Below are 24480 nucleotides of genomic sequence, written 5' to 3'. Positions count from 1 at the left end.
ATACATGGAGGTAGGGCATGACAACAGCGGGAACTTCAGCTGCAAATGATCGTCGAAATAGCCCTCTTCGGACGTCCTCCTTCCGAATGAAACACGCATACTCCCATGAGAAACGGGATTATACAGGATGCATAGTAACATTAGGGCATTGTTCGAATGTATTCACCACTACAGAAGCGGCAACAGCAACAGCAGCAGCAGAATACCCCGGTTTATTAATGGTAGTGCATACGCTTGCTGCTATGGTTACACAGATCCTTGCCAAAGAACACGAAGGATTAGTAGTACACGCCAAGCGAATGGAAGACGTCAAGCTTCAGGGCTTTTCGGGAGCAGTCCAACGATACTGATGACAATGCGAGAGAAAAGAATCGGGGAAATAAGGTGGGCGGGCGGGCGGGCGGTCGGGGGGGGGGGTAAGGGGGAAGGACTATGAATGGATGCCACGGACACAGAAATGGTAGAAGGGTAACTGCGGAAGAGGTGAAGCTACGTTAGCATTCTCGGTTGGAGGCTAACGCAGCGTAAATCAACGAGGAATGAGCCTTCATCGTCATCAGGGATTGACAGGCGGACCAGCGCATCAGGGTAATAATAGAGTAATCCTATTTGCTATTGACACGAGATCTGAGCGATGCACCGACAAAATATCACCAGAGTGGAGAACGCTCTGTCAGAACAACGGATCCCGGTTGAACCGGAGGTAGTGTTTATCGCCAAACTGATATCTTACTTTGCAAGGACGATTCTTATAGATAGCGCTACGTTTCAGACTTGTTTATGAGTTTAGTAAAGGCTGGCTGATACAATGCCTAGTTATATCGTACAATATCGCATGTATTCTGTCAACTTTATTGAATCTATTTCGCGCGTTCTCTCCCATGCAATCTAATGCATTGAGTTAGCTATCGGTATACGTACTGTTACAAGATAATTATATTATGAGTAGTATACCTTTACAATCGGAATCACACGGACAACCAAATGTTACTGATTTACAATCCATTGTTCATAGCCTAGGCAGATGCCACCATTGTATTGTATTTGCCGAACGGAGCATTGCCTCTCGACCACATTCCAATTAAGCGCATTATTCCCCTCAGAGTTCCAGTTGCTGTTAAATATCTACACACACTTCAGCGTAGTTGGTTTTCAATCGCTCTTTACTTCAATTCGTTTTTCAACGATAATAGCAGTAGACCGGTAGACTCTATGCGGTCACATAGTGGCAGGGGTCGGTGCATTCTAAATCGATGCTTTTGTAGAACGCAACCTTTCGGGCATTAAGCTTACTGAATCCGGTGACTCACTGACTCCAACAACCAAATCTACCTGTCAATCTACCGAGCGAACGACCGATGGAATTGACTCGCTTGCCCGCTAGGCTTATAGCTAGCAAACCTTCCTCTGTTGGGAGACAGTCTATCGGGTCGAGATCCTATTAGTTGCAGATGTAAGCGTCGAGTGAAACTTAGAAGGGCGCTGAAGCCAGTTACAAGGCAGGTAGCTGACGGACGTGGACTGTATGCGTGCATATGAAGGTCAAGGGAATGGGTTGGGAGCAATAGCGGGTCGTCGTCGTTGCTAACAAGTGCTAGCTTCCAATCGCCGCTGTTTTACTCGCTTGCGATGTTTCAGAGAACATACGGCTTCCGTACAACCATCGGCAGAAGGTCTTCACTAATGGGACACTACTGGTGCATGACGTTGAGAGGGCGACAGATGAGGGTCGGTACACCTGCACAGCGAAGAACTCACAAGGGCAGTGGCAATCGAACGGCGTTTTTATTCGGGTCCTGGTCAAGCCGGTGCTAGTACCATTTAGCTTTCCCCAGAGCCTTCATCAAGGGCAGCGATTCAATGTGCTCTGTACCGTATCCAAAGGCGATTCACCCATTCACATTCGATGGTACAAGGACGAACAGCGGTGAGTGGTAGTGGCTTCCTGCGACGACAGCTTCATTGTACTACTGTGCCTTCATTCGATGGGCCTATTCTCCCATCAATTGGCTAATTCGATAAGAGTGAGAATAACAATTAATACCAATCGTACAGTACTATACAACATAGTTGCGTATTTAAATAGAACGGTTTTTGGGCAGATTCTAATAGTGCCATGTAACTAATTCGATCTTATAAACGGGATACCTAAACTAGTAGGTATTAATGACTTCAGTGACGAGCGACTTTGCTGCCTCTAATCGTGCATTGAATCAGAATTCTATGCATATTGCAGTATGAATGTTATCTGGTAATCAATTCAGTAACTAATTATCCACTTGTTTAATTATCTGCTGCAACAGATTGAGTGCAACGGAAGGTGTTTCAATTCTCAATGTCACCGAGTTCTCGTCAACGTTGATCTTCAACGAGCTCCAGCCTCATCATAAAGGCAATTACACTTGTGAGGCACGAAATGATGCCGGAGTCGTACGTTTCACTGAGCAGATGGTCATACACGTCCCTCCAAGCTGGCGGGTGGAACCCCACGATACTCCAGTGGTTAAAGGCACCACAGCTTTTCTCGATTGTCAGGCAGACGGGTTTCCTCAACCGAAGATTCGTTGGACGAGGGCACAAGGTATGTTACTACTGGAAACTATTGAGTACACTCGCTCATCGCAACACAATCGATTGGTATGCTTTAGAGCTAATAGTAGTAATCTGCACCGTTAACCAAATTCCGCTCTGTTTTTTCTCGAAGATAAAACTCACTTTCTCTCGATGAGTTATTGAACAGAACGTAAGATTCCTTTTGTCATCTAGTGATGTATATACGAAATAGAGTTAGATGCTAATATTTGTAACAATCGCAGACGCTCTCGAAAGTACTATTAGCTTTATTACTACATGACTGCGTAACAATTATGTGACGTCCAGATGCAGTTTTAGGATTCCTTATCGAATTGTTAGGTTTTGGTAATGCCGCCCGATATTGACGGCTCCAAGCACCCTTAGGCTGAGCATCGTAGCATGAGTGTTATTGCCTCTGTTACTGTCGATGTTAGTGATACTGTTCTCGACCTCAGCGTCGCCGCATCGGAAGACGACGGAACGGCCATTTTACTAGCGTCGAGGTCGCTGTTTCGGTACCGTTTGACACTTACCATCGTTGTTGTTACACGGTCGAAGCTCTTTTGGGGCTTTGAGGGAGAAGGGGTACGACATGGCTGGTCCAATATAGGGGGCCTTTTATCGCCTCTGTGCAGCAAACGACAACCCTTGCAAAAGTCGCGGGATCGCAGCGGTACAACCACCGGCAGGAAGCTTCTCGCGATGTTTCTTTCTGCTGACTTCGAGTCGAGGACGTCAATAGCAACCTTTACTGATACCCCAATGAAACCCAGCTAGAGCCCAAATTCGCATTTGCTCCCACTCTCATCCTATACAGTATCGTACCCTCTTAACCAGCTTAAAGTCTATTGCTTTGTTACATCAGCGGGGCATTCCTTGTCATCAGCCCATTGGACATTTGCCATAGCGCAACGAGAAGTCAAAAGACATCCAGCCAATAGGTGGTAATCTCACCAGCCTGTGGAGTGCCACAGGCAATAGCATCCGCGTTTGGTCGGTGCACAGCATCGGTTCGTCTTCAAGAGCGAAGGCGAGAAGAGAGAATCGTTGACCAGAGGCCTGTGACTTACGTTTCGCTCCTTCTAGGGAGCTCGGGATAGTGCCGGTGCTGGCAACGGCCACTTATCGACTAGCAGTACACGCACCTCGTAGGAACTCATCTGGAAGGGGAACTATTTCCTATCGTCCCTTTGTGGCTCTCTTCGCTATTGGCTATCACAGGCGCTGTAGCCGTCGTAACTGTCTCTGTCGCTTTTGTTCTTAACGCCACCAGTTGCCCTCTATGACGTATCTTCTCGAGCCCTTCATGGGCCTGTTATGTTTGTTGTATGTATGCCAGGGAAGTTCAAACGTTTACCCCCATTTGTTCCATTCTCCGTTTCCTAGCAGTGGACTACTCGTTCTTCACGCAGCCCAACAAAAATCCGCCGACGCCTACTCCCTGCGAAATCACTTCGTATCCCCACAACCGTTACTCATTGGTCATCGTTACTTGCTGTTCGCTACTGCTACGTTCAATCTTCAGCGTTTGTCGCGTCATCTTCTTTTGTGACAACTCTCATTTCTATATCTTTGAAGATATAGACTTAGACAGACCGCACAAGAGTGGAGGGCAAACGCAGCAAACACCCTAAGCGTGCCAAGACTCATGAAGCCTTATTTTGCCCCTTGCTTTATGTTACCGCTCTGCCAGCAGGTCACCGCCTAGTCATTCCTCGGTACTGGAGTGTATCATATCTTATCTTTCTAGAGTCTGCCGGCTTCGCCATCGTTATGACAATGTTGAATTGAGCGAGATGTGCGTGGGATGGTCGCCAACGATGTGATTGCTACTTCAGCGCTGTCGAGTCGCGATGCGCTGCAACTTCACGAGGCAAATGGCTGATTGCCAGGAACAGAATTACTGGTACCAGTGCGTACAACTGAGTGAGCAGAAATGTGTCACGTCAGTGGGCCCCACTGACAGGCAGGATAAAGGCCGAAAGCGTGTGTGTTTTGGCCGTAGGGAGAATGGAACGAAACGACAAAGACGAGCTAGCCAGCCCCTGCCACAAACTGAACGCCTCGCGACTATTCGACGTGATGAAGTACTTGTGCTTACAGTGAACGGGGTGTGTGCGGTTGAAAGCGAGGTTAGATTGTATGGGCCACATGATGATGGTCGTTTGTTAATCGCCAAAGAGGCCGGCGAACGAAAAAAAAATACTCAGAGCCAGCGATGTTAGAGGGCTTAAATTTAGTGGGCGCCGTACTATTGTTACTAAATACATATTAAGGATTAATAATAATAGTTATTATTATATTTTTGTTGAAGGAGAACTTTGCCATTGATGAAAAGAGGCTAGTTAGTATTAAGATGGGTCCAGAAATCAAAGCCGCCCAAAACTAATACACCTCTTTTATCGAATCAGGTAATGTTTCCACATATTTTGTGTTTATTGTCGTTTAAAAATAATTGGCCTAAGTACCAGCCATTGCGGCTGAGCTTTGTCGATCGAAAATTTTCATCGACATCAGGTACAATTGATGCCGCCTCGTACGAAGTTGGCTTGCTCTCTAACCTACTACGGATATCTACAAAAGCGTATTACCTGCAAGTAAAATAGTTTCGGGCTAATACTTTCAGTATGAAATGTAGAGTGATAAAGTAAATTATAGGTCTATGTAAATAAATCTCGCTTGCTCTTATTCGATTTGCTACCAAGCTAAAATATATCAGAGTGAAGCATCAAGGCCATGTTGCCGATTACCTATATTAAAATTATAACTGAACTGTAATACACACTAATACTACACAATAATAATAAAGGCACATATATATTGACCCCTATCGCGATGACCCTTTTATCGGGCTTCCCGTTAGGATAACGAGCAATCAACGAATCCATGCTCCGCTGGACAATCCAACACTAACCCTAAACACGGCAGTCTGCCTGCACACCAAAGGCTCACCAACCGCTCCTATTTCACTCGTAACCAGAAACCGTGGCACCACACGGAACTACGGAAACTGTTCCCGCTTCGTCTAACAACTTGAACTGAAAAAACTTTGTTAGAGCAAGGAAAGATAAAGTTTAGCTTTGGCTAACTTCTGCCACAGAATCCGTTTGCACGCCTTGACGATGCTTTTATTAAGCTCTCAATTAATAAGAGGGAAAACCTCAGCTACAACTTAAAAGCCTATTACATATATACAAACCAATCGTATCACTTTATTAAATTGGGCTTTACTAAGCTGTGGCAGATTGCGCAATTTTGGACCCCCAAAAGTCCACTTCACGAACTTCATTTTGTCGCTCCGGCCTTACAAAAGTGCGTATAAGTTAACTAGGTTTGATACGAAACTACAACACCGCGGCGCCTAGAGAGAAGAGCAATAGTGGTAGTAAGTAAAAGGCCGCAGTCACGTTTACAGAACCTGCTACTTTCAGGCAGGCCCTAGCCCAGGATGGAATAGGCGCTAATCGGCTACGGATCAGAACATCGATTCCTGTGACAAACGTAGCAGATCAAAGCCTTTAGATTAAGGGTCAACAACTGAGGCATTGTGTTTCCCTAAGAGCGATGTTCGAAGACTTGCTATTGGTTTCTAGCGACTTTTTTGGTGGATTCGAATGCTACTTCAGAAGCGATAATTTTTCGTCATAATCACTGCGTCGAATCATCTGAAATGTACTGTGATTATTTTTAGGTTGCTGTTGTTACCGATCAGCTATAATCATACACAGCTTCCTTTCTTTTCTTAATGAAATATTTTATCCTTATACTGTTTGTATACCGTATCGTTGACTTTGGCTACACCATCAGCAGCCACTGTTACGGTTTCCGAAGCTTCTTGGCGAAGGCTTCCTACAACCACTCGAATTTCAGAATTTATATACTCAATTAATCCCGTCTTCAAATATCCTTTTTAAAGCCTTATATTTATAATAAATAATATATGTTAATGGAACACTTCGATATACACATCGTAGAAACATATGTATTATATATTTTTGGCTGTTATACAAGACAAATATATTTATACATTTAGACGTATTGGTCAGCAAATTCCTACACGACATTAAACGTCGCAGAAATATTATCTAGCATTATTCGGTCATCCGTCGTTGTCGCCACTCGCGCATATACAGTTCCTGTATAGTAAGTACATGCGTCCTTGACAAATTACGTCATCAGTGGGTGGCTGTCTGCCGGCGAGTCTTCCTACATTTGCCCCCTAATCCTGCGTTGCTTTGGCTCGGCAGAAGAGAATTCTACCTCTCTTTAGCCTTAGAACAACACAATGTTGTAGTATGTTATTATATATCGATAAGACTAGCTTGAATCTTGTATATCCCGTGTTCTATGAGGCGTTACCGCATCCTATGTACTCTATGCATCAGAGACGGCGCCCAGCCTTTCCTTCTAAGGCAAATGGCACTAAGGCTCGCTTAGGCCTGAATCAGGCCCGGTACAGCCTGTCTTGACTCCTCTGCACTACCCAGGGTGACCACCTATTTCCTCTTCTGAGTGTAACAGCGTTGCTTGCTCTCTCCTACATCGCTAGGTTGTGTGATGTTCTGCGCGAACTTCGTTGCCGTCAGTTCCTTTAGTTCGTTCTTTCAGCTCCTGGACGGACCCGAGGATTTTTGCCGCTGAACCGAGAGTTTTGTAGTAGCGGTAGTAGTACTGAGCAAAATTATATGCTTACCTACACTCAGGCGATATCAGACTTTAGCCATCGGGGGCAAAATGGAATGAGCTACAGGGGTTCTACATCAGCCGGCAACGTGGGAGAAGCAAAGGGAGAACTAAGTATCCTTTACTGTTCTGAGCTCTTCGCTCGAAGCAGCGATGTAAAGCCATGCGTTTCGCCGGCGCTCCAGCGCTGCTGGCCAATGGTGTGCTGGTTGAGAGAGCCAGCAGGCGGAGGTTTGCCGGGTAAGGTCTGAAAAACGGGAAGCGTTTCCACCCGCGACCAGCCGCGCGTGAAATGGCAAAATATCTTCATATAAATATCTGAAACGCCAACGACGCCAGCCGCTGTCGGTATAACATAAAGTGAACAACCACTGCCACTAGTGGCTCCAGTCAGCAGTTTGGTCCCTTCTGACCCATTGAGATTGTTGCTCCGAGACGAAGAGTGGGCGCAGACGACCTAAAGCAAACAACACGACTGCCTCTTCAAACCTTGGCCAGTGCGGTAATTTTGATCTGCCGGGCGGCTGGATGATTGTGCTGCTCGAGCCGAAAAGGATCTGCTGTGAAAGAAATCCAAAGGGACAAGGCAATAGTCGTTCAAACCACGATTCCACTAATGTATCTTAACTATCAAGTACCCAATGTACAAACAATAGTTTTGATTTATTTATTTATAGTTGTGATATATTGAAGGCTGTTCTGCAAGCTCGTGGCATTATGGTGGTTATTGCTATTACCAAATGTGCTAGAGACGTCAGTTAAATCGATTTCGATTGAAGCAAACCAAAATGTCTATGAGCGTAAAATTGTGGAAAAAATTGGATGAACATTTAATCATTTTTCCGGCTAGAAGTAAATGCAGTAGCATATATAATATGTTACATATATTTTTTTTTAAACTATGTATTAGTAACGTGTTTGTTTCAGGTACGGTTTATCGCAAACAACTTCAAAGAGTCTCTTCTTTATAGGTGTGACAAGCATATTAATGCCCTTTATGGGAACGGCGTAGGCGCGGCTAAAATTTGAAGTCAAAGGATTTCTGGTCCTAATCTCACAGGGCGCAAGGGAACCAATACTTATCTCGAATGAGAAAATTCTTTAATTAAGTTTAATATTATTATTACTATTCTTTCACAAGACCCACGATTAATGGGTTTTTATCGAAAAATACGTAAAGCTCGAAACGTGTTCTAACGCTAATAGCGATGAAAAACTTAGAAAATCACTTTGAGTTGTCTCATCTCTCTTCGAGTTAACCGTCAATGATCATCTTTGTTGCCAATGCAAATATAAGCTGACCAAGTTTAAATAATTATTGATATGCTAAGAACCAATATATTAGAGATAGATCCGTAGAGTAACATTGTTTTTTGGTAACTTTTCAGGAGACGATCCGGCCGGGGACTACAAGGCTATACAAAGTTCTTCACATTCGCACGTATATGAAAACGGAACACTAATTATTCAGGGGGCAAAATCAAGCGATGCGGGCTCTTACCTCTGCCAGGCAGCTAACGGAGTTAGTCCGGTGCTCAGCAAGGTCGTGCGTCTGTCGGTGCACAGTACGTATTTTTCAGTTCAACTTGAATCATGCGCAACTTTATTTGTTGTAAAACAGATAAATGCACTAAGGGTCTTGCCTAGGCATCTTTTCTAACCTTTCGTAATTCTTCCGTAGCCAGTCTGACAAGCATATAGTAAGTCTACATCTAATAACTTTTAAGGCAAGGCTAGTGGCTGCCCCTGTAGGTAGGTAGGTGGGTTAGCGCGCTAAATTCACTGAAACAAGTGTAAGATTTTGGATTCTATCCTCAACTGTGACTTAGTGAGTTTTTCAAGTAAGCGAAGTCATAATTAACAAGAGCTTACCGAGTCGTTACTTTTCCAACATAATTACCATTACACTTTCCATTAGTAATACATTCGAAGATGTCGTGACTATAATTTCCATGGAAAGTTAGTCTCTTGCGGCGGTGTTGGTGCTGAGAGAGATTTTCAAAAAAATATTTTCGGTTATCGCCGTATCAACCTTTCTAATCATTGCTGGCTGATCATTAAAAAAATCCCAAGTGAACAACGACATTTTGAAAAGTCTTAAGTTTTTCTTAGTACTACATCTCTTTCTATGTAGCTCCTATAAGCATCTTTGTAAGTGCATATGAATACGCCTGCAATGCGCGGGTCGATAAACGCAATAGCAATATTCCAGGGTCTCTTAGTTCAAAAGGCACTGGATCCCGTCTTTGCGTACCTTGTGCTTTGGACACCTATTTCAAAAAACCCATGTGTTCTATTCTTTTCAACTATATAACCCCTTATTTCTGCTTATCCTCCTTTGAGAACAGTTGGAACCATCTCCATCAAGACTTAAGAACGTTGCTGACTGAAAATAACCTTCTACCCCCCCCCCCTCTCTGCTTCCCACCCCACCCCTTTACCTCCATGCATTCGGCGACCTCTGCCGAGAAGCATTATCTTTGCTTTTCCTTCCTTAGCCTCGCCAATCTCCATTAGTTCTCTATTAGTCAACGACGCTCTATGCAAAGGCACTTGCATCATACTGGCTTTACAACGATTCCCAGTTAACTTAGTAACGCAAATCCTTACCAGGAAACCCAAATTGGCGTCACGAGCAATGCTACTCCATACGAACTCCTGACCTATTACATTCCTTTTTTTGGTGAATATATCTATACCCATTTTCCTGCGTCTACCACAAAACAAGATAGAGCCACTGACCTGCAAGCGGCTTGCGTATACCAGCCTCGACCATAAACGTATGCGTTGTTCTTTTCTTTTGCCATGTATCGAATACTGAACGGTTGCTCAGAGGTAGTTAGGCGAACGGACGAAGGGGGCAGATGGTGGGAGGTGGGACTGCTCTTGGCAATTGGGGAATTTGGGGGCGTTCTATCGAGTAGATCTAAGGACTCTTTGTGGTAACGTAGTGGTGACGACGCTATTTCGCCAGCATCGATTCACCTTTCTTACTGATGCTGTGTGCGTTTTGTCTTCGTCGACTTCTTTGGGTATGGCGTCGTATCTTCGCCTCTGTATATGGCTTTATCCTTTTGTTCGAAGCTCGTTCGATTCCCTTTGCGTCGTTGAGAGTTACGGCACAGGGACGGCCGCACGCTTTCAGGGAAATCCGAATGCAGAAAGTGCTTTTCTTGCTTGTCTACGTTTGTGTTTTAGGCACGACTCGTAGTGGCATACTACGGCGATCGTACGCAACACTTTTCCTCCAACCTTTGTCTGCTTGAGCATCCGTAGCTGTCGGCGACGGTCGCAGCGGAATGCAACCGTTTGAGGCCGCACCTCCGGAGTACTCCGTTACCTTTCTGCTTGTTTTCCATGAAAGAAAGGTTTGTCGTATCGTTGAAGTTCGCTGGAGAATCGTTTCTCTTACCCGTAACTGCGGACGCATATCTTAGTTGAACTCGATCGTCCGACAGAGCTTTTCCATCGTACAGAGGCGCCTTTGTCTTCCACGCTGACTCGGTTGGGCCGGTTGCATCTATCTGCATCTGGTACAGTTTAGCTATCTCTCCTTCCGAAGTCAACCCTGGTATTGCGTACCCTGGCACCTTGGTCTGCTACGCATAAAGAGTACTAAAGGTGGGCAACCTGCCTACGCTTGTCTCTGAGTAACCGGGTGCTCGCTGCACGTATGCTTCGACTGCTAAGCATTCGTCTTCACGTTCCACTAGGCCTTATCCGAATTCAAATTAGCCTCTGAGGACCGGTTGGGCGGCGGCGTTATGGCTCGTCTCTCAGTCAACCTACTTGGAGCCCGGCTGGTGGTAAAGATCGGCAAAGGTTTCCCACTCAAAGTTCCTCCTTCTGAGCGTCGCGTTCTTAGCGTTGCTAATCTAATCGAACTACTCTCTCGACAAATACACAGATTAGATGTTAGGCTTGTGCTGTCTTTGTGGGCTTTCAAAAAACGCCATAAACTGCGTCTCTGTCGATTGATGGTGAACATCATTGCGCCGTGTCGTCTTTAAATCCCATTCAAGATCAATAAATCGCAACCTACGCAAAAAACAAAAGCGAGGCAAATGCCACCGCTAAAAACCTGGGCTGGTTTGATAGACCGTGCCGATTTCCGAATCAGAAAGGTTTCACAGGGAACAATAATACGTATACCTGGGTTAGCTAATACCTATTTGGTATAAAGAAATGTTCCTAAATCACTTACACGATCAACTACGGCCCTGCTCACTGGAAGGGCTTTTTGAACTCCTCGAGACAAAAAAAAAGACGCATGCGGCCCCTTGCTAGTCAAATTGCTGTTCACGCAACTAAACACTATTACTCAAATGACAACAGGCGATTTCGAAAGCCATTAATTTGTTCTGTGTTCTAGAACAGTATAATTGCCGTTTCGAGTTTAGGTCTGCCCTTCGTCCCTCTACTTTTGCCGGCGCCAATGTATCCATTGTCTAACTCTCGTAGGTGTATGCAGACGGGCTGCTGCGTGTCTCGCCTGGGTCTCCGTTGACGGCTTCTGTTCTTTAAGTCATTGCAATGGCTTAAAGTCAGTCCGAAATCTGCTTGATAGGGTGCGTTGTACCGTATACCTTGTATGAAGCAGTCACAGACACCAGCTTTACGAAGGTCGGCAATGTCCTGCAATATTCATTCTCCAGTAATAAACGGCTTTTGTCGGCATAACTCTATTTGAAAACATCAAAATTTCACTCTGAGAGAGTCTTAAACGGAGTCAGTACGCCGCTGTTTGAGTTATATTACATCTAGCTTAAATTGCATTTATACACAGGCATTTTATAAAGATTCCACCATCCATATACCTCATATGGAGTTACAAAAAAACGTTTTATTTTAAACTAGTGCTATTAAACGCTTGCGCAAAAATGTCTACCTAAAAAATTCTGTCAGTAGTGACATGAGCCAACTGTAAGTTACAGAATTTTTTCGGTTTGAAAAGGTCCACTCTAACTAACCGACGCTTCTCACTGGTACTGAACTGAAAAAATAGCATTCGCTTGGATATGATCAAAAAGTAATAACGGAGGGATCAAGGCAAAGCGAATGTCTTGGAAACGTTCTGCCTTTAAAAGATTTACGCACTGTACAATAGTGAGGAATTTTTAGATACGATATTCAAACATTTGCATACAGACCTATAGCCAACCTATGTCACTGTAGTGATTGGGTTGCACAGCATATAGGAGCTCCAGGCTCGGATGAATACTTCAGACCCTTTACGCTTGAAAGGTCATCACAAGGGAACCGGCGACGTTGGGCCTACTCTTTCCTGCTGTACAACGCGTCGCGTTGACGGTGTTCAGAACGATACGGGCTTGAATGAATCCACAGGAATAATCCTTAGACATCCTTGTTCTGGGGTTGTTTGTAGGTAAGCCAGTGTTTGTAGTAACGGCGCCTGTGACCTGCCTGACTCAAATAGCAGTGATCTTTTACGCTTAATCTTGTGTTAAGCAAATGGCGAATAAAGAGGGCGAAATGGGCAAACGATTACTAAGCACTGTTTAGTTATCGTTTTTAGTTAGAAGGGTAGTTTCTCACTGTAAGCAGGGAAACGAGCGTCTGACCCGTTTCATTTGATCCTTACACGTCTGAACATAAACTTCTTTTTTTCTTCTTTTAGAAAAAAGCACCACATGCTAACGCTGTAAATCGTTTTCAGAATTTTGTACAAGAAAATTTATATATACTGTATATAGGTAGAATACGTACATATATGTATATATATAAGGTGAACCATTTTTTATTGACTTCTGAGTTTATAATTTTTTTTTATTTATCTATATAAGCATTTTAATGCTGTTCTGTTGAATTTAAACAGCTCGTCGTTGAAAGTGATTCAAACAAAACCTGATACCAACTACTTATGTATGCAATGCTTCGAGTATAATCGTGTGACTCGGAAAAGCTATTTGCTTGAGAAGAAAAGTTAGGTAAAGGAAACTCATTATAACGTTACCGTTTTCGTTGCTTTTCTTCTCCCTAATTATATTCTGTTCTAGTTATCCTCTACACAGACTCAGTTCGTGATGGACGCCAAGTGAATACAAATATAGACTTTGCATTCAAAAACAGTAAAAAGACACATTGCTATAAAATGCTAGCAATTATCGCTTTAAATATCAGTGCAGACTCACCGGGCATCGGCAGTTTGTTTTAATATTAGTTGTAGAACTTGATTTGTATGAACAGCCATTCAGGCTATAACATTCGCCATTTGTTGTGGCTACAGCCAACGGTAGCCAGTTTTCGTATAGATTTTCGTTTATTCCATTACACCGCCCATAGCCCTATGCACCGCTAACTGGGTAACTTTTCCCTTTCGACATCCTTCGGTTTGTCTTTTTCTGTTTTGCTTTTTCCGTCTGTTCTCCTGCACTTCGTCTGCTTTACCACCACTATTCAACAACTTGTTCTTGCACCACGTAACATCTTCATCTCGACAACGTTCTAACATCGTTCGACCCGACTACTTGGCTGGGATCGTCGTTGTTGTGGCGGTACCTGGGTCCATGATTGTGACCCGTTGTCTCTTTAGCTGCTGCTCATTTCCGGTGGAAGTTCCGTGGGGAGACCGCCCAGAAGGGCCAGCCAGTTCGGCTAAAGTGCGAAGCGTTCGGGGATGCTCCACTCGTCGTTACCTGGACCAAGGACAAGCAACCGTTTGATCCGCGCAACAATCCTAGGTAATGTGGGGCAAAAAAACCTAACTCATACTATATAGTGGATGACTAAATCGACAGTAAAAACAAACCGAATGGGTGTGAGGGGTTTGTAATAATCCAGCTCGTAATGCATTTGGTTTACGTTTGTTATATCGTATATCCTGGCTCTTCTCATCTGAAGACGGCGAAACTGAGTAGCTTTAGTAACAGAGGCGTAGGCCGGGTTCAACGCTATGCTTACAACAGAAATGCAGCTGCGTTAAGGAAAGGCTTGTGATGACTGAGCAAATTAAGTCTATGCAATAACCTCTAACAAATAAAAATATTATACACTAGCACGTTGGCTAATACTGACGAAGTATTTTAACAACGCGTAACAGTCACAAATCTAGACAAAGGGTAACAGTAGTTTGGGAGAGGCGGCTGATAATGAGTCTTCAGTAATCAGCTTTTCGGAATATTTATTCAGAATTTTATTACCACCATCATCGACGTCTTTTGAGGTTTCTGATAGTTTTTCGTTTCTAAATAATAAAAATGATTACAGATGCACTGCAAATGAGACTCATGCCGAGCATAGCGTCGTCTCCGAGATTATCATCACAGACACGGATCGTCGGGACTCTGCTCTGTTTTCATGCATTGCCCGCAACGCGTACGGATCTGATGATACAAATATCCAACTCATTCTACAAGGCATGTATATACGAAGCTTGATTCGGAACGCAGTCTCTGTCCGCTATTCGTGTCATTGACGTTCCTCAATCAGGCCATTTGATAGACATCTTTTCTCATTGGCTGACCATTGAAGAATAAAGGCGACATCTTTGTGCGTATTCGATAGACGTCACCTACTTACTCTCGACAATATGCACATGCGCACACACAGTTGTAGCAAAAAAAAGGAGTTTCCATTAGCATTGTTATTGTGGACAAAACAGGCAAGTTTGCATTCGCAAAACCGTTGGCACATAATGCTTGTCTGATCTTCTTTCCTAATTATTATCCTACAAGAATGTCTCCTGTGGCCAATTTTCCCGATATATAAATGTAGCATCCGAAGTTGTCAGGCCTCTGACCAGTGCTGACAAACGCCTGCTGTTTAAATACCCGGAAATTCTCTCCTGAATTGCTTTTGTAAGGAAAAGTGTTCCAAGTGGATATACGGAGTATCAGAAAAGATGCCAGTGAAACTGTAAAGTAAGCTGTGTAAATATGTTACGAAAAATGATTTAAGATGTAAATTATATTAAAAAGTTGTGACTGTTTTATTTGATACGGCATTGCTTCAGCTGCAGAGCTCGTTGGCGCTTTCCTTCGTCGCTCATTTCAATGTGCCGTAACAAATAAACCACAGCTTTGTATTAAGCCAACATTGTAAGTAGAGAAGTGGTAATCCAACAGGACGTCAGTTCATCTAAGTTCATAGTAAATTCGATCTTGACATTTTACGGGATGTTTCCGGATTGTTACGGGATAGAGCCCCCGGATCCACCTCAGGATGTTAAGGCACTGGACATCAAAGAACGGAAGATTCGAATTAGCTGGATGGCTCCCTATAGTGGGAACAGTCCCATTGTCAAGTATATTGTGCAGTACCGTAACCACGAAGGTGAGAAACACTTATTGCTGGTAACATATAGATGCTATGATGTTGTAGCGCTGGCTCGTACAGAATTCTGCCAATTCCTCGATGTAAATTTATTTGAGTTAAATAATAGTCAGAGTATTTACATGGCGTAATTAATTTGTGAGTTAGTAATTTTTTTTCGACGATAGAAACATTCCTGGGGGCAAAAGGTAGAAATGCCTTAAGACTAGAGTAGTAAGCAGGAAATAATTAGTTTACCAGTTTACTAATAAACCAGAGCTGAATTCTTTCGGTTTGAATGAAGACGTTCGGGATGCAGGTCAGACCGGTCTCTCCAAGGCCACTAATCGTTTGCCTTTTACCGTCATATTACCCTGCTATTGCAGAGAATTGGCACTCGCGCAAAAATAAGAACGTCTCCGTATCGGGTTCAGATACTGAGGCCGAGTTGGTTTCTCTGTTGCCTGCTACCATGTATGTAGTTCGCGTTTTAGCCATAAACCAGATTGGCTCAAGCGAGCCTGGCAGTGACACCCACATCAAAACTCATAACGAAGGTAAGGATCGTATGTTGGCGCATCAGTTTCAGATCGAACCCATTTGTTGAATACTTAGCCCAATTTCGACAATATTAAGATAAGTGTACCGGCTAAAAAATAACTATTCAACTAAAACGTTATCGATTGTTAATCGAGTAGAACCTGTATACTCTGCTCATTGAAGTCTTTATGCAACCTAGTTTATGTGTTTAGTGCGAGTAGGGCCCACGTAAAATTTCTATGGATAACGATATCAATATGCGATTATGAGGGCAAAAATAGACTGATTCTGTGTTTAATAGACAGTCAAGAATCATACTTGTGAATTATATGACAGGAAAGAAGATTCAATGATTAGATACATCGATGCGTTACAATAAAATTGTTTTTTTTTTTTTTTATTATAATTATTACAGTTTATGATAACATTTATAGCTTTGTCGCATTAAACCGCATTTTCAGCGCCAGAGGGGCCACCGCTGAACGTCCGATTAGAACCCGTTGGTCCGCACTCTGTTCGAGTTTCATGGAAGGTGAGCTGACTCCTATGCTATGTCGTATCTTTTAGGAATTATACTAAGTAAGAGGTCAGGCTAGCAGACTGAAAGCAAGGGTTATAGCGATATTATGGCCTTTTTTATAACAATAATATTGTTAGGTTTAATCTTCAAATATCTTAATAAGATCCCAAAATCTAAAGACTTTCAGGTATAATTTTTAAAGAGAAACTCAACCTAATTATGTTACAATACTACTATTCATTTAAACGAAATAAGTTTAAGAAAAACTTGAATTAGCTGCACCTACCTCTGGAAACTGTACTAGCCATAAAACAGAATACTTTCTTATTGAAAACGTGAACTTTTCTATCACTATGGGTTTTTAGTAAGCATATTGGTTTTTGGCTATTAAACTACGTACATGTGATGCTAGCAACAAAGTATCATAATTCAGAAATTGGCTGAACGCGCGCACCTTATCGCTTGTGTAGTTATTCTGGCCTAGACAGAGCTGGAAATCGCAAGGATTCGAGGGAGGCGAAAGTCGAACTAGAAGAAGTAATGTACATAGTACTGATCTTTCTACTTATAATCCCTTTAGCCACCTCGCAAGGAGCTTCAACACGGGGACTTGCGAGGGTACTACGTTGGCTTTAAAACTCGCAACTCATTTGAAGAATTCGCTTATCAAACAGTCGAGTTGAAAGATGATCAAGAAAACGAACTGAGCCTAAGCGGAATCGAGGAGGCTGAGGGAGGCTCTGATATCGGGATCTACTTTGTTAACGGACTACGGCGGAACACTGAATACACAATAGTAGTTCAAGCGTTTAACGACAAAGGTTCAGGGCCCGCTTCGCCAGAGATGCACGTCCGAACCCTCGAGCATGGTAAGTCCTAGCGATATACTTGATTAACAAAATAACAATAGCGTCTAACGTTGGCTACATTGCTCATGGATATGCTGTACGCGCATTAGTCTAACGTAGTCCTACCCATTCTACTTGCGTTATTTCTATTCGATAGAAATGAAGCTAGAAAATTGTGCCGTATTCAACAGTCTACGTTTCCGTTAAGCGTCGTTGATATAGTTTAGTGATTCATACAGTTCCAATAAACTTTCGGTCCTCCTGCGACACAAACACTGCCGACGGATGCGCAAAAGAAATATTTGCTAGTATATTTCCCATATATTTACCGTACTAATATTTCGTTGGCTTGGCCAAGAAATGGATCTTTTACCCTATTCGATCGAGCTTAGCTTTATTGCGTTTCGATTCAGAGAGTTTAAGATTAGACCAGGGTTTAGTCCGTGGCTCCCTTCCAATCAAGTCCGGCTAACCCTATTCCCACAGCACAAAGCCCCTGCCGTTGCCTTTGCCACTTGCTCCGCCACACAAGCCAAACGGGGTTGATATTAGTTGAAAGTAATTCGGTTTTGCTAGCCTGTAGGTTAGCTTTTCGAAAAACTAGCCGACTGAACAACTTGCTTCTCCCATTGGGGGGGGGGGGGGGGGGGCGAAGAATTGGAAAGGCAAGAAAGAGAGACGGAGGCCGATTTTGGTTCATTTTGAACTGCGGGGACTCCGATGAAAATACTGGAAGAGGCAAAAACGTGAACGGGAAGCGCTTCTAGTGCTGCTGAGCGCGAACATTTCTGGAATATACGATGGGGAAAAGGCTTCGAAGAAGCGAGCAACTCTCGACACTGCGGATTTTTTTGGAAAAAGTAGGTCTTTTAATTTTTTTGCTGGAGAAGTAGCTGATATCAGATTAGGGGTAGAAAAAGAGACACTTGAAGACGTGGTCTCGAAAGAGGGCTTGTAGCGTTTCCATCGAAACAAAGAAGAAGTTATTTTTGTATTATTCTGCACTTTGAATTAGGCATTACAGAATTAACACTAACGTTCCGATGAGTCAGTTACCGTTGTTGGACTCTCTAATATACGTTGCAGATGTTCCGGAATCGCCAGATTTCAGTGTTAAGGCCACAACTAAGGGAAGCCTTACATTATCGTGGCCACCTGTCCCCCAAAGTACGAATTTTGGTAAGTGGAATAGATGCTCAGCGGAGCCTTAAAACAAGCATCCTGTAGTGGAATTTTTTTTAACATGGACCGACAAATAGATGGATTAAATCGTTAGTTGTACTGAAAATGCTAACAGTGAATTTTGGCGCTTACAGGTTATATTGTCTATTATCGGAAGCAAAAATCTGGCGAATGGCAGAAATCGCTGGTTCCGAAGAACGCTCTAAGTCACACGATTACCGGACTTGATTGCGGTCAAAAGTATTTTCTCTACATGAGGGCCGAGAACTCACCAGTCCGCGGCGAACCAAAGAATCTTGTATCAACATCAACCAGCGGAGTCGGTACGTTCATGGGAAAGACGTAAATAAGAACTAGCCACAATTGCTGCTGCTATAAATACCATACATTTATCTATTTTTAATATTTAAGTGGCTCGAAATTGCTACGATAGCGATATGACGGCTGTAGTACTTTATCCTAACCTCATACTTACACCATTTGATCGAGCTGCTCACAAACAGAGGGTTCTTATTACGAAATGTTCAACAATATTGGTCAGCATGACGAAATATTAGGGTACAGTTTGCTAAATAAGTTAAATACTATGGCAATGATGGCATAACCAAACAATAATTTCTATCAGGAACAAAAAAAAAAAGTTAAAGTTGTGAGTAACCGTAAAAACAACACCATGCCATGACATGGACAAACTTAGCAACATATTTACTCAACAAAATTATGAAATTCATCTCAATAGGTCTATAATGTTTATATGCGGCTGCTCCAGCCCGTTACGCTTCTTCTTTTTTTCGTTCATTACAAAACCGTAAACGAATTAACGACATCAATAGCCAGGTTAGCATCGACACTATTTTCGAACTATACGAATGATTCCTTTATCGGTGCTCGTTCGTAGAAGCCATCCACCTTTGTCACCTTTGCACAGCGACAGCGCGACCAACGTAAGCGCAGTGAATACGAAGTTCTTCCACGTCCTGCATTACGGACCGTCATCGTTTCTTCGTTAAACTTGATGTTAAAAGCCTCCTCACCAGAAGATGCCTTCCCGTCCACTCGCTGCACTAGATATAGATGGCTACCGTCATCGAGAAGAAGCAAGAAGCGCAAATTCTCGACTTTCACTAGACCACCGCTGCCAAGAATGAAGGTGCCGGCGTAGCTGCAAGTTTTAAGAAAACTGAAACTGTTGCGGGCCGTCGGAACAATCTTAGCAGCAGACCAACGGAAATGAATTGTCACTTCCATAAATCTCAATTGGGGTAGGGGTAGCGGTAATAGCGCTACTAAGAGAAAAGGTACGAACGTCAGTCCATGCTAGCAATTTCCTGTACTACAGCAACGCCTGTTGCTGGATGTCGGTTAAGGTCGGTCTTTTCTAGCTCGACTAGAAAGCAGGCGATCCTGGCACTTAAGTTGCAACCCCTCTCATGTATGCAATAAGTGCAATACAAGTATTCAGATAAACAAACGTAGGGAGTGAATCTTTTATACTGCGGCATATTTACGTGAATCACGTAGGCCTCAATTATAATGGCGGCTGGTCGTAGCCCTGCCGACGGCAGTACATGGAAAGATGGACGAAATCACGGTGTTGATCCACTGCCAGCGAATGCTACAGGACGTTATGACGCAGGTTGAAGTAGTTGTTGTTGTTGCATGGAGAATGCAAATTATATGGGAGTTAGCGCTACCTCCAGGTATGTAAGAAAATGCAAATTAGAGTAGGTGCAAATCACATATAACAACTGGTTTCAGTTCAGCATAGCTATTAATAATGACACAAACAAGTACGAAAACTGGTTTAAAGAAGATTTCAGTAAAGATAAGAGATGCTGAGGTAGAGTTAGCTCGGACTGGGGTAGCGCTGTCTACTGGATTCAATAGGCTTGGTGCCCTTCTTCAAACGGTGTTCTTATCCTATTCTAGTAGTGTGACATGAATACTACTGAATATTCTAGTTTGACAGCCAGGGACCACTACCAATCACAAGGGATCCTCGGTACGCGAAAGATATACAGCTTTTGCTACATTTTACATCAATGCATTTTAGCTCGTGCCTGCAGCCATTTTTGCTGCGAGACCAAATCAGCAAGGACTAAAGTATATCGTCGTCGTCGTCGTCGTCGTCGACAGCAGCGGCATGGTGCCTAAACCACTGCCGTGTAAACACGCTTGACTGTGCGCGTTTCCCTTGTGGAAAGCACAGCAGGGCATAAAGAACGACGCGATACTGCTGACGGTGCAAAAGCTTTCATGCCCACTTGCCAAAACTTCAACGTTACCAACACCTTTGCTGATGTAAAGGTGCTGCGCACAAAAATCAGTATTATGCCCGCTTAATACCAATCGAATACAGCAGCAGGTTATCGCTGGCGACTGCAAGACGAGATCTCGTCGACTGAGCAGCAACAGTTAAGTATGGTGTTCGACAAGAAAAAAAAAACAAAACAGACAAATGTTGTGTTAGCATTGACAAAAACACTCGAAAAGCCAATGTATTTTATGCACAATGGCAGAGATGTATTGGAATAGGTTTTGACAAGTGGTTTGGTGTAGCAGGTGTGTGCTTATTGCAACACCAGAAGACAGCTTGTTTGTACAGAACAGTAATACAAGCTCATGATGACAGAGACACGAGGTTTGCATGCGGTATTTGCGCGGGTATCAGTTGAGTTCGATTTTTTTTGCTCTAAAAGCGTAGGAAACCTATAACCTGCTTGATTACCCGAACTCAAGCGTTTACTGTGTTGTGACTAAATACGCGGTTGCTGAAGCAACAAAAGCATGTATTACAATAAAACAAGTGTTGCAGAAAAGCCTTTGTGAGGATTCTACAACGAATAAATAAAGTCCAAAAGCGCAAAAGAGTCCGCTAGAACGTAATTGAGTAAAAAACCAAGCAAACATGACAACGTCAATTCATCCACGCTTAAAGTGACGGGTCAAGATAACGTTTTTAGGCGAGCGAACTTATGACAACAACGTTACAGGGCTAAGAAAGAGCTTTCCAAACGTGCATAAGACGTAATCATTATCTAGCGAACAGGTAAAGGAAACAATAAACGATCCTAATATTACTTAACGCCGACCTAATTCATGGTCGCTGGAACTAATAAATACATTTATCATTTTAAATTTACATAAAACAGCGAAACATAATGCAGACTTGATAATAAATGACAAGAAGGACATCAGGAAAAATGCACATTAACGTAGGGATATTCCTTTCTCTTCTCGATTTTACCCCTTTTCTGGTCCCACAGCCCCGACTGCACCGGAAAAGCAACAATTGTTATCGGACGCTAATGATACGGCAATTGCACTAAATTTGGCGAGCTGGCGTGAGGGCGGCTGTGTAATTGAGTCATTTCACGTTGCCTACAAGCTGGCCACCAGTCTTGAATGGATCAATGTGCCTAGAGAGGATTTACCCCCCCTACCGTTGGCCTTGTTGCCGCAGCAGTCGAGTAGCCATACGGGTGGTACAGTCTCGAAAACCTCCAGTACAAGCAGTGCAACGAGCGTCATCGTCGGCAATCTCTTACCATCGATGCCCTACTTACTTCTAGTTCGCGCAACAAACAGCGCCGGCACTACCGAGGCGCAATACGACTTCGTGACCTCGCGGCAAGCAAGAGGTATCAATAGGACGTTATTTAGATATGTATGCTAAAAGCGTAGAAACAATGCTTTGCGACAGGACCGAACATGAAATATTTATCTGTTTAGAAAAATGTGTGTAAGTGTAATTTGTAGAATATCAAATTGTGACAAATCGACAGAAACAAAAAAGTCCTAGCGAGGAGTGGAACGACCTTCGACTATTACTGGCTGGAAAAGCAAACAATTTCCCTGAATAAAAGTCGAGGACTACTACGTGAAGCTGTGATCCAATAGTTGAAGCTGTACAGGGGAAAGTTATTTAGATCAGGGAAATGCAAAGGAAGGTACCTCTCCAGTATCCTTGTATCTTATAACAAAACAAGGCTGAATACATTTCAAACAATCAAAAAAGTCCCTACCGATGACATATATTAAAGCTGTGTCTCTGTGGTAGTAATGTATCTATTGATCTTACTCCAGAACACTTAGGGAGATCATCTAGACCCGAAAGCGAGCGAAAGCATACTTGGTTTATTGCGGCGCTACAAAGCCTGCCTGCCTGCTCTTTCAGGCTGGCAGGAAACGTTAGCCGCTTTTACAACAGTACAGCGGTACGTTCGTTTGCGTTTGATAATTAATCAGCGTTTTCTGGTTTATTTCTGTGTCTGCTTTGTCCTTGCTCTTCAAAGACAACCCCCTGTCTTCAACGGTGGGAGCGCGACGATCACCACTGTTGCAGTTGGAGGTCATAATTCCTGTAGCTGCGTCTGTGCTAGTCGTGGCGCTCGTTATCGGTGCCATCTGCTTTGTAATCAAGAATAATCGCGACAATATGCACCCGTATGACGGTATGTAAACAGCTCGTAATTTATAGTTGAGGAAATACCTTGTCCGCATTGATTATGCTGCGGCTTATAAAAACTCGTGTTCTTCTAGAATGGCCAAAATCTATCCGATCTACTAGTTTTAGGATTCCATAAAATGACATACATTCACATATTGGATTCGGAATTGAAATGAAGCGGAAATGTTAGCACTCGATGGACAAATTCACAAGTTTTTATTTCGTTAATTCACAAGTTTCGATTTAACTAGCCCAATAGCTAAGTGTTTAATCGCACTTTTTACTGAGTCGTTTATTCCACGTTCATCCGACAGAGAGTTGTGGTTCAGGGTTTGGCGTGTTGCGTAAAAACCAGACGGTAGTTGGAGGAGTCGGCGTGGGTGTTGGTGAGTGCGTTCATCTAGCCGAAATGGACGGCTGCAATAAGATGGAGCTTCCCGGCAGTCAGCTGCTCAAGAAAACCAGCGAGGGGTACTACGCCACTCCATACGCTACCACCCGACTCGCGGGTCTCAACCTCACTAGCGGGGTTCATAACGCCATGGTGTCACAGCATCCCGGCCATCCTGGCCATATTAGTCACCCGGCCGGAATCGGCGTTCAAGTACAACCAATGTGCGGTGGCGAGCAGAGGAAATTTCCCGTGCCTATTGGTTCGTCACCAGACTGCTTCAAACAGGTGAGAACGCTAGGCGTGATATGACGACAGATACGTATACAGGGCATTGTGGTTTTAGCTATTTTGCTAATAAGACACAGGCTTCTAGCTGAGACCGAACCCAAAGCGTGGTGATGTGACGATTTCAAACCGAGCGATCGATCGATCTTCAACTCACCGCGCATCTATGTTGGATATTGATTCGATATCGTATCCTTTATCGTTTCAATATACAGATCGTCTCTGAAGAAGAATCGTCGTACGCCACAGTAAAGCGCACCCCTAGACAAATGCGACAGTCGTCCGAATTTAATATCTACAATTATCCAGCCGGGACAGCAGGCACAGTTATGGGAAGTCCGGACGAAATGTCCGATCTCGATTCGAGCACGATAGGCCAATGGGAGGGTGGCCAAGGATGTGGGGTGAACAACAAGTTCCGCGCGATTCAGGGTGAGTGTATGCAGTATACCACAGACAGGTGAACGGAGCAAGCGCTCTGTCCTTTTTTTTACCAGGCAGAAGTACAGCCACCAAGTTATTCGGTATTCATTTGGATCAATATTAATTTTGCCACAATTAGGCGTAGAATTTGCATTGTACCTTTTTGAGTACATCAAACCTACGCGTATGCGACGTTTGCACTAGGATTTTTACAGGAATAGCTACTGTCTTGTTTTCTCTTTCTACGGTATAAATACGCAGATCGTAAATGTCAAAACTTGCAATTGTGCAGGTATGCATTATACCAGAA

The 24480-nt window shown here is 43.5% G+C and overlaps 1 protein-coding gene across 1 annotated transcript in view; it reads left to right on the top strand.

Annotated features, from left to right (window-relative positions):
- LOC111266483 (cell adhesion molecule Dscam1) overlaps positions 1 to 24480 on the top strand; it is a 96682-nt gene that overhangs the window by 68248 nt on the left and 3954 nt on the right. Inside the window, exons 10-24 of the mRNA XM_086970920.1 lie at positions 1639 to 1927; positions 2304 to 2581; positions 8646 to 8822; positions 13811 to 13958; positions 14485 to 14633; positions 15418 to 15549; positions 15915 to 16085; positions 16530 to 16600; positions 17169 to 17457; positions 18523 to 18615; positions 18753 to 18941; positions 21885 to 22259; positions 22914 to 23072; positions 23383 to 23747; positions 23963 to 24179. Coding sequence (XP_086827046.1) covers positions 1639 to 1927; positions 2304 to 2581; positions 8646 to 8822; positions 13811 to 13958; positions 14485 to 14633; positions 15418 to 15549; positions 15915 to 16085; positions 16530 to 16600; positions 17169 to 17457; positions 18523 to 18615; positions 18753 to 18941; positions 21885 to 22259; positions 22914 to 23072; positions 23383 to 23747; positions 23963 to 24179 — 3102 coding nt within the window. The remainder of the gene's footprint in view (positions 1 to 1638; positions 1928 to 2303; positions 2582 to 8645; positions 8823 to 13810; positions 13959 to 14484; positions 14634 to 15417; positions 15550 to 15914; positions 16086 to 16529; positions 16601 to 17168; positions 17458 to 18522; positions 18616 to 18752; positions 18942 to 21884; positions 22260 to 22913; positions 23073 to 23382; positions 23748 to 23962; positions 24180 to 24480) is intronic.

This window comes from Varroa jacobsoni, unplaced genomic scaffold (assembly GCF_002532875.2).
Source record: "Varroa jacobsoni isolate VJ856 unplaced genomic scaffold, vjacob_1.0 scaffold_1086, whole genome shotgun sequence".
NCBI classification, from domain to species: Eukaryota; Metazoa; Arthropoda; class Arachnida; order Mesostigmata; family Varroidae; genus Varroa; species Varroa jacobsoni.
Note: the sequence above shows the minus strand (reverse complement) of the source record. Positions and strands in the feature narration are given on the sequence as shown.